The 11,123-nt window shown below is 37.4% G+C and overlaps 1 protein-coding gene and 1 long non-coding RNA gene across 2 annotated transcripts; one reads left to right on the forward strand and one right to left on the reverse strand.

Annotated features, from left to right (window-relative positions):
* Positions 1-59: 59 nt before the first annotated feature.
* LOC136264062 (uncharacterized) lies at positions 60-3,851 on the forward strand. The gene is made up of 3 exons (XR_010704944.1): positions 60-224; positions 275-378; positions 3,121-3,851. It is a non-coding gene; the product is annotated as an uncharacterized lncRNA (long non-coding RNA).
* A 1,024-nt stretch (positions 3,852-4,875) lies between these two features.
* LOC136264057 (cartilage oligomeric matrix protein-like) lies at positions 4,876-10,028 on the reverse strand. The gene is made up of 23 exons (XM_066058740.1): positions 9,902-10,028; positions 9,639-9,743; positions 9,432-9,534; positions 9,132-9,323; positions 8,866-9,036; positions 8,565-8,729; positions 8,343-8,507; positions 8,120-8,284; positions 7,895-8,059; positions 7,698-7,831; positions 7,431-7,646; positions 7,227-7,370; positions 7,097-7,171; positions 6,934-7,041; positions 6,711-6,870; positions 6,520-6,653; positions 6,297-6,459; positions 6,144-6,239; positions 5,851-6,084; positions 5,586-5,782; positions 5,350-5,522; positions 5,149-5,291; positions 4,876-5,093 (listed from the first exon to the last, which is right to left on the reverse strand). Exons 1-23 carry the CDS (start codon positions 9,977-9,979, stop codon positions 5,050-5,052), a joined length of 3,330 nt encoding a protein of 1,109 aa, XP_065914812.1. The 5' UTR covers positions 9,980-10,028; the 3' UTR covers positions 4,876-5,049.
* Between the last annotated feature and the right edge of the window lie 1,095 nt (positions 10,029-11,123).

Raw genomic sequence — 11,123 nt, forward strand, 5'->3', positions numbered from 1 at the left:
AGAATTATTTGAGGAGAAATGGATAGCTTCATTAATACAATCAGGTTGTAGCAAACACCCCACAGCAGTTTATCACGTGGGATAGCTTAAAGGGACAGTACAAGTGCTAATTTTACATCCCGTATGTTTATGATATAATAACTTGTTGTGTTTTATTGCATCATGCCACAAAATGGCAAACTTGTAGTGGTCTTCTAATAGGATAATTGCACACTAAAGCAATGGTAATGGTATAAATTTATAGTGTTTTACTTGTAAGGTATCTCCTTTGCAGTTCACATCATTGTTTGGTAGCAAAAAGAACCGCTCTGTAAAGTTCCACCTCATGCGAATCGCAAACAGCCACTTCAGCCAGGCTCTAGCAGTTGGTACCTACTTGTAAGTATCACACAAGAACTTGTAGGAAACAAACCTGTTCAGTTTATTAATGGTCTGCTATGGGCTAGTGCTACTGTTCTTGTGGCTACATTTCCAAGCACTCCATGCTGTTGCATTACCTTTGAGCATTTAGGCCATTCAAAATCTTCTACTTGACTTGTATAACCTGTATCAGCGTTGAAACCGGGTCGGGTCATCCGGGTCACATTTTCTCCGGGTCATCCGGGTCTGACCCGGTTTACAAATTATCCGGGTCTGACCCGGATTGGATCACGTGAGAAACGAAATGATCGTTTAACGACGTGGAACCTATAAACGCTAGTCACTTAGCTCTTTCGTGAGCCACGCCCACTTATCGCGTTACAAACATACTCATTTATTAGTAAGTGCAGTCTGTAGCATGAAACTGTGTCCGTTTCTGTCTGCAAGCTTACGTGGAGCCACGCCCACTAATCGATTAATGTATGAGTTGTATATAGTCTAGGTCTAGTCTTGCAGCAGGATAAGTGCTTTTGTGAGCCACACCCATTTTAATATATTGGGAAATTGCAATACTAAGTATGTATGAAGCCACACCCAATTGCTGTCTGTAAACTCACAGTAGCTACGTGGAACCAAACCCACTGACTGATTTTAAATTACAAACTTACCGGCTTAGTTATCACATAACTACTCGTTTACTCAACACGAATCGAACGCTCAAAACGTAGTCTCGCTCGCTCGAGAATACCCGAAACATAGCTCTTATCGCGCGCCTCGGCTTAATTTAATCCGGGTCACATCCGGGTCAGTGGGTCATCCGGGTCAGCAGTAGTGACCCGGTTTCAACGCTGACCTGTATAACCTGTATATACATGTAATTCCGCAATAAAATGATTCCAAGTTATTGTAACAGGCTGTAAGGAAGTGAGATTTGCTGTTCATTGCGTAAAATGCTTGTCACACTTGTATGGTTTCAGTACTTGTAATCAATTAACAGAACATTTATTCCCACGCACGTCCCTTCTCAACAGAACATTCCTGGTGCACAATTTTTGGCAGAAGTATTCCGCTTGAATTTGTCTTCCTGTGTACCAAGTGTGGTGTCAAAAGGTGCTTCCCCTAACCAGTAGCAGCTGAAAATGTGTAAAATTGAAGTAATCATTTATCGAAACCATGGCTCAATCACCGGAAATCCGTATGCTTGTGTGTTTCAATTATCAGACAATAGTCCAATGACTGGTCATGGCCTCGCACTGTATATTTATGAAGGTCTAATCAACATCCATGCAAAATTTCAGCACATCAGATCACGTAATGTATCAGGTAAGATTTTTTTTGTAAAAATACACACATAAATTGCTTGATAATTAAACACACAATGATCACATAAGGGATCTACAGTAATTAATAGTGGAACAACCAGCTCCCAACCAATTTTAAGTCTTTCTCTTGGTTCTAGATCTGTTTTTAATCTCTTGTTGGTTTCCAGATGCTAAGCATGATGACATGCTTGAACTCCAGTCGTTGAGATGAGTATTAGGTTCCATACGCTTCTCAGCGGTTGGTTAGATGGCAGTACACTATTCTGGACTGCATTCTCACCAATATTTGCCTTCATTACAGCCATCTTAGGTTATGCCAGTTAAAATCCAAGTTGTACTGTATTTTTCTGTGGAAGTTTCAGTGACCACTGGCCTTGATTATGACTTGGCTTATTGTTTGGTGATTAACATTGAAATAGAAATTAACAGTAGACTGCCATGGGAATTCAATGTGACAAAGGCAAAGTGCCATTGATGATGGTGTAGGCTGAACTCACTTCTACAACAACCCCAAATCTACAGTATTGAATTTACATGACCTGTTAACCTTTGTCCATTCCTTTATCAGTAGAATTACAACCTTTAAAAAACATAACACACTCTTTTGTCAACCATGCCACTTCTTTGTACTATGGAATCCCACTGTTTTTATTAGTATAACACCCATCTGATAATTGAAACATGCGCTTTCTGGTAATTGAGTCAGTCCGGTTGTTTCTGCAATGGCTTGGCATACTGCCCCTTTAATCTGAGATCCAAGTTTTGCAAAAGCAAGATCAGAAGGTCTAAAAAAGCAGTTACCCTAACAAAACAGTTAGGTGAATTGTCATAGACTAAGCGTTCTGGTAGAACTGTTACAGCTCACAGGTCTAGTTATATTTTTATAATATAGAGTATGTAGTTATAGCATAGCAAAGAGAAAACCTACTTTTTAATTTTAAAAAATGATGTACGGATCCATGTGCTAAAAATAGTAGTAAAATATGAAATGTCATTTTATGCTATGTATATATATCATATGTAGAAATTCTCTACCTTAGTATTGAACAGATTATATATATATCGACAAGCCAAAAAGGGATTTCCCCACATATACAATCATATCACTTATTTCATTACCTTTTAGCAAATGGATCTCATTTAATAATTTTCAACTTCTAATAATTTGCAAGCCAAAGGAACTAATCAAGTTACTGTATTTACTTGGTTAAATGCTGCACCTTAGTAGCCGCATTCGAGTGGTACAATGATTGATTTTGAAAATAGGGGCTGCAACATCATTTTTGAGCATTAGTGGTGGTCATTTCAAATAGTCGCTGCATCAATGTTTAGAGCTAACTTTAAGGTAATAAACATTGTGGTGCTTAATCAAGTAAATATGGTATATTAGCATTGTATTACTTGTATAAGATGTTCAAGTAGCTCAATTTTCACGCAGATCTATTGTGACATGACAACTGATGGAGGAGGATGGACTCTTGTTTGGCAACACACTTATATGAAGTACAATCCACTTTATACTAAGATGTTCTACTATTCTGATTATTATCAACCTTGTGTCAAAGATGCCAGTTATGAGGAATGGTGTAGTGTACCTAACAAAGCTTCTTTCAACCCCCTGAACAAATGGTAGTAGCCTATCACAAAGGAACAATGGTGTTTGCTTATAAAGGTTATTTTAATCATAACATAGATTACCACTGGACTAGAGCTATTCTATTTGATGCCAAGAAGGTGTTAGATCTGTGTACAGCTTGTAATGGGATACCACCTGCACCTGGTGTACATCTGTCTGGAATATTTGGTCTCACATTTGACAAATATACACCCACTGATCACTACCATAACTGCAACACCTATGAGCGAGGAACCACTCTGACACATCAGACTGAGTGTCGTTAGCATGATTGTTGCCTTCCATCTTCTATCAATTCCAAGGCCATACAAACTGACTTGACTATGGCAATATTTATCTGATAACTTGTGGCAAAGACATTTCCTTTGCTGTGCTACTTGCTGCTTTAACTGCTATTAAACTTTACCTTTTTGTATTTTGCTAAGGACAATAACATTCGCTTTAGATGATATGTACATTTCTGTGTGAATCATCATGTGCTATCATATTATGCTCATATAAATGACCATTTTCATAAAAATTAGTTACTGCTGCATGGATCAAATAATAAACTATGAATATTTATTTGCATATGAACATAGATTCCTTGATTCTTTGATTTGTAGTACATACACTCATATCATATTATATTGCAATACACTTCTTCCATATGAAGGTGGACAAACATTTTATTAATATCAAAGTGTTTGACGCAACTATATTTGCACTTAAGTGTAGCACAGAGCAATTTATGGCTGTATATCTCTCTGGCTGATAAGTGTAAAATCTGACTGTGATATAATATTAGACATATAGTGGCATCACACATCATGTATATACATAATCATACGTACATGCAAATGCATAATTATTATAGTTATACAACTTACTTACGCATATAATACCATAATAATTCTACTTTTGTTGCATTGTATGGTACTTACAGAAACTTGTTTATGACATGACAAAAATATATTTCTGAAAGCACAGATTTCAGCAGAAGACTTTCTATTGTTTCTCATGTATACTGTTTAGCTATAGGAGGTTGAAAAACATGTAGGATGCATTCACATTGTTCCAAAGATATCTGTAGATATATAATACGCAGTACTATGCTTCTTGTCTCAGGGTGCTCCATGATGGCACTTAATTGGACCTGGGTGAGTTACCAAATGCTCATTCAACGGACACCATGAACTGTCTGCATTGTTGTATACAGTGTAGCACTAGCTGAGGTTAGTCCTTATTTCAAAGGAAATCGATTGACCCCCTTGAACATCAAGTATATAGCTACGGAATGTTCTGTATAAAAATTTACAAGGCTTTCATCTATAGTTATATAGGAGATAAAATTTGAAAATATAAGACACAGTGAGAATCAGTTACTGTTACTGACTTAAAAGTGGTTATGCATGTAAGCAAATCCATTTAATTATCCTGCAGTATATAGCCGGTAAAGCTTGATTTGGCAATGTAGTAGTCATACATCTTGTTAGTTAATACTATCCCACTAGGAAAGGCTGGAAACAGTGAGTCGGAATTTTAAACATCAAATCTTTGCTGGTTGTGATGTTAATATTCAATACAATAATAAGTTATATATGATGAAATGGTACAATTTTGATACACGCATACATACATACAATACATGTGATGACATATTAAACATTATATACATGAGTGTATTAAGACTTATAGTCTTAATTGTCAACTTCTATAGTTCATGTAAAGTAGGATTAATTTAATGAGCAGTTATCTTCTTGATGTTCTTCCCAATGGAGTCTCACACTTATTGTCTGTAAGATAACAAGTTGTGAATATGTTACATTGCAATAGGATTACTTTTCTCACCTGTTAAACAAGAATACTTCATATTCGACCAAATAACATTGGCCTGTGAGAATGAGAATACACCTAGTTTTCCACCTGTGATTGTTGTGTCACACACACAGCCACTGTCTACGATTTGTGTTGATCCAGAAAAGAACTTTAACCTGAGGATAGAATATAAATTCAAGTGGAGTTCATATCATATCAGATTCTGAGTCTTACCTCATACAGCCATTATCAGAACTGTATTTCAAGTTCCATCTATATGCTTTCTTGTATTCCCATCCAACAAGGTTAGAATCATGCCAAATTGTCTTCACTTCATTTCTGGTATCTCGTGATTTCCATAAAGCATTCCTCAACATTGTACCAGGTCCAGATTGTGAATCTACCACCTACCAAATTGTGGAAAGTAAATAAGCAATGTATTTTGTACATAACAACAACAACAACAATACCTTGATTTGAATTCCAGACAAGGCTCTAGATACAAATGGGCTACGCTCACTGTAAATCTCATTTTGCTTTTTCCACACAACCACCATAAAACGCTTGTTACTCTGATAGTTGAAAACAAAGCCTGCATAATCATCATCTTCGTCATCATTTACAAAGAATGTCCCATTGAAATCCAAATCCATGAAACTATCTTCACCTATTGGAGTACAGACATTGTACAGTAAAGGATGATGATCATAAATATGCTGCAATAATGTAACTTACCAATAAGAATTTCTGGTTGATTATCAACTAATTGGGTAATTTCTGATCCATTTCCAGTCACCTTCCACTGAGCATGTTTCTCAGTCCTGGCTGCTTGGTTGTTGGACAGTTTAACAGTCTTGTAACTGTTGAAGTTTGCTATTTTGATCTCCTTGTTGTAAGGGCAAGCATCTTCAGTATCCACGATGCCATCAGCATCAAAATCATTTTCACAAGCATCACCAGTTCCATCAACTGCAACATACAATAACAATCACAACTCCATATTCTTTCAGTTAGGTTACAAAGCTCACCATTGGTATCTTGTTGCAGAGGATTGTATACTTTAGGACAGTTATCAACATGGTCTTTAATGCCATCATCATCATCATCATTATCACATGCATCACCTAACAGAACAACATGTTAAAGTACACACCTTAAATACATTGTGTTGTGTAGCATACCTGATCCATCCCCATCAGTGTCAAGTTGGTCAGCATTAGCAAGGGAGCGACAGTTATCAAAAAATCTTACACCACCATCTGGTCTACCATCTTGTACCCCATCATTGTCTTCATCAATGTCAGTATCACAAGCATCACCAATAGTGTCTTCATCTTTGTCTCTCTACAAGTGGTACAATATTGTAATCACAACATGTACACTAATGTGGAGTGTGTTACATACTTGATCACTATTCCTGACATGTACACAGTTATCACAAGCATCTCCTGCACCATCTCCAGCACCAAATTTGCTATCTGTGTCTGTCTGGTCAGGGTTGTAGTCAAATGGACAGTTGTCCCAACTTGCAATCAAACCTATAAATACACACATGGCTGGATGCAACAATCACATGTAGAGTTGAGTCTTCTTACCATCATTGTCAATGTCTCTATCACAGAAATCACCTTCACCATCATTGTCACTGTCTTTCTGATCTGGATTTTGTGTAGTCGGACAGTTATCACATTCATTTCCTATTCCATCATTATCCGTATCTTTTTGATCTATGTTCTTAATAAATTTGCAGTTGTCCTGTGTTTCAAGACAAAAGTATTCTAATGACGCACTGAAATTAATGAAGATAAAATCACTTACATTTTCATCTTGGATTTCGTCATTGTCAGCATCATTATCACAAGCATCTCCATCCATATCATCATCTGCATTTTCTTGACCACCATTAGGTGTATCAGGACAATTATCCTGCAAGTTTGAACAGTCTTAATGGAATGCATACAATGGTTAATAGTTTTCTAACCTTTTCATCAACTATTCCATCTAAATCACTATCAGGAAGGCAAACAATACCATTACCCTCAAATCCAATCGGACACTGCAATAAGACATTATCCATAATAGTGTTGCACACATGTTATTATCAAACTTACTTCACAACTAAATTCTCCATTGCCTCTGTTGACACACCAGTCATCACTGTCACAATTGTGAAGGCCAAGTTGGCATGCATTGTCAACAGTGCAGTTCTTGCCATCTCCTCTGTAGTATTGCTTGCATGTACAACTATAACCACCCTAAATGAATAACAGTATAATTAATTATGTATCATGCATTAGTTCAGTAATCACACTTACAATAGTATTAGTGCAATCTGCATCATCATGGCAAGGGTATTTTCTCTTTTGACATTCATTAATGTCAGTGCAAACTTGTGTGGTAGTTGAAGCAGACACCAAATCATTTCCTCTTATTCTTGCACCATTGTATCCATCAGGACATTTGCCACATTTCCATCCAAGTTTAAGATCAATACATTCCACACCATCAGCACAAGGATTAGCCAACTGACACTAAATTCAAAGATAACGAATTGTGAGGAAGAACATCACAATGCTACTTACTTCATTAACTGGTTCACAGTGTGTCCCATTACCAGTCATTCCAACTGGACATGGATCACAACGATGCAAGTGTAAGGAATTAGGATCATTCAAACAGGTGACACCATGATAACATGGATTAGGTCGGCAAGCATCTATAAATAATGTCAAATGATTAAACACTATAAATTCAGTTGGCCATGCGTCCTGTATCTTACCAATGCAGGAATCTGGGTTGCATGTTTCTTGTATAATGCTAGATCCTTCACATTGCTTGCCACCATACATTGGAGGTGTACAATTCCTTGTTTGTGACCTAACTCCTCCACCACATGTTACTGAACACTCAGACCATTCTGACCACTCAGTCCATACTCCATCAACTAATGGTGATCACATGTATACAATGAGAGACCATCAAAACTAACAATCACTGAACTAACCAGGACAATTTTGGGTGTTGCACTCTTCAGTTTCAAAGTCATCACCTTGACATTGTTTACCACCAAATTTTGGTCTCGTACAACGTCTACTCCTTGATCTAATTCCTCCAGCACAACTAGCACTACAAGTACTCCAATCACTCCATGGTTTCCAGTAACCATCAACTAAACAAAAGAATTGGGGGTGTATAAATGTACTTTTATTATAGTATTAATGACATACCAGGGCATCTTCTACTATTGCAGGTTCGATTTTCAAGACTGTGACCTTCACACCATTTACCATTGTATTGAGGAGGTGTACATACTCTTGACTGAACTTGAATACCACCTCCACAAGTGACTGGACACTCTGACCATTCACTCCAATCTGACCATACTCCATCAACTAATTGTAAAAAATTATGTTCAATTAAATACTTATGAGTTAGTTCCATGTGCTTACTGGGACAGTGATGAGAATTGCATACACCAGTTTCTGTGTCAACTCCTTCACAGTCAGCACCTCCAAATTTGGGTGGTACACATGTTCGAGTTCTAGTATGAGTCCCATTGCCACAAGATTTGCTACAGTCATCCCACACACTCCATTCTGTCCACACACCATCAACTATAGTAGCAAGACCACAGGTATGTAATACTTCATATTGCTACATGTTGCAATAAGTCAATAGCTACAGCCAGTATTATCTTATCATGGCATGTGCCTTAGCATTGCTGCAGTAATGTGTTGTGGAATTCCTTACTTGGACACTGGTAGGTATTACAAGGCCTGCTGTCCACTGCTTCACCCTCACAATCACTGCCACCATGTTGAGGTGGTGGGTTGGTACAAGTTCTGAATCTGAATTCAACACCTTCACCACAAGACTGACTACATGTGCCATAGGGAGACCACTCTGACCAGCTACCATTAACTGAAAAGTATAATTATTACTAAATTAATACACCTCAAAATCATCCACTGCACATTCTTAGCTATAAGCTTATATGATGCATATTACCTACTCACCAGCACAAGGATGGGTGTTACATGGTTCTTCATCAAGAGAATGTCCAACACAATCGAAAATTACATCCATTGAGTCCTTTGACTTATCACTGTCACAAGATCTTGTTCTGACCCTTCTACCAGTATCACATTCTTCACTACAGCTACCCCATTCTGACCATGGTGACCAAGTAATGATGATAGTCTCCATTGCTGAAATATAATAGTCATATCACTTTACTCATACATGCATGATGACAGTATAGCTATATATATCTATATAGATTATCTACATAATTTACTTTACCGAAACTAGCGTACCTGATTCACACTGAGGACAACACTGGCCTGGAATCATTATCTTTGTACCGTTTTCACAGGACAATTCCTCACAACTCACGTCTTCTTTCAGTGCTGCTCCATGCTGCAAGAAGAAAATTGCTATTATAGCTGCTGTTCAAATTGTATGCGTAGTTATAGCTGCATGCTACTGCAGCTAGAGTGACCACTAAATTTACTGTAACTTACGTTGCAAAGGAATTTAACACAAGGGTCTTTTTCAGTCCAAGTTTCACCGTGTCTGAACACGCCATACTCCAATGCATCACAATATGGACATTGAAAGGCGAGGTCCTACAATTACAAGAATGAATATAGCTAGCCATGCATAAAGCTATAGCTACGCGTGTGCCAATACTCAGTACATTGTATAGTTACAGGTTAACTAAAACAAGAACCACAGCGGCTGGTTAGCTGAACCATCAACGACAACTGCACATCGAGCTACTTACGCTTTGTGCGATGGCGATGTTCACCAGCAGCAAAATCGACAGATAAGCTAACAGGTTGCTCATGATTCGATTGCACATTTGCAGAAGTTGCAAAAGGTTTATGAGCTGTGTGTAGCAAGAGCTGCTTTTATAGTGTACCTAACTATGGCGCCAAATGGCTTCTGCAATTGCTAACAATTCCAGCTATGCGGTATTCTGAGGTCACAAGTTTCTTACGTATACCGGTTTTACGTTACAAAATTAATTATGCGTGTCGCTGCTAACCGCGGCAATGTAAACAGTCCCATTCGCAGAATCTCAACGGACGTTATAACGTCAGTAAATTTTAATATTTTATGTAGCTACTGCAGTTAACCACAACGCGGTGAGCTTTCTTGTACGCTACTAAGCTTCAGCCACTCTTAACTTTGTAGCTAAATAGCTATACTAGCTCTCAGTTTGAACAAAATATAGCTATATAGCCTAAATATTATAAACTTGATTGCAATCAACAGTTACTAGACTATGCCAACACACTGTGAGCACTGATATACACATAGTATATACAGAGTTATCAGGTAGCATATAGATGGGGGGTAGCTAACTAGCTATATTATCTATGGTTATTGCTACTGTACACATAATTGTATTTAGAATGCGATATATATAGGCATGCATGCATATACTTCCGGTGTGCCACAAGGCACAGTTTTGGCACCCTTATTGTTCTTAATATTTATAAATGATATTACACAATATCTCCAGTGTACTGTTAGACTTTATGCAGATGATATCTTAATTTACAACATCATTCATTTTCCCAATGACTCTAAGCATCTTCAACAGGATTTATATACTTTACAAGCATGGGCCAGGAGATGGCAAATGGAATTTAACCCAGCTAAATGTGTACATCTTACAATTTCAAATAAACATCATATTATTGAACATAACTATTACTTATTTGATCACCTAGTTCAAAAGGTATCCAAGGCAAAATATCTAGGAATAACATTTGATGAACATCTTAATTGGAAAAATCATATTCATAACATCTGTCATAAGGCCAATTCAGCCTTAGCTTTTCTGAGGAGGAATGTCAATCATTTTCCAATTTCTGTAAGATCTCATTGGTATAAGTCCCTTGTCAGACCCATACTAGAATATGCTTCACCTATATGGGCTCCTCACCTTCAATCTGATATTTTTGCCATAGAAAAGATTCAACGTAGTGCTGCAAGGT

This window comes from Dysidea avara, chromosome 8 (genome assembly GCF_963678975.1).
Source record: "Dysidea avara chromosome 8, odDysAvar1.4, whole genome shotgun sequence".
Taxonomy (NCBI): domain Eukaryota; kingdom Metazoa; phylum Porifera; class Demospongiae; order Dictyoceratida; family Dysideidae; genus Dysidea; species Dysidea avara.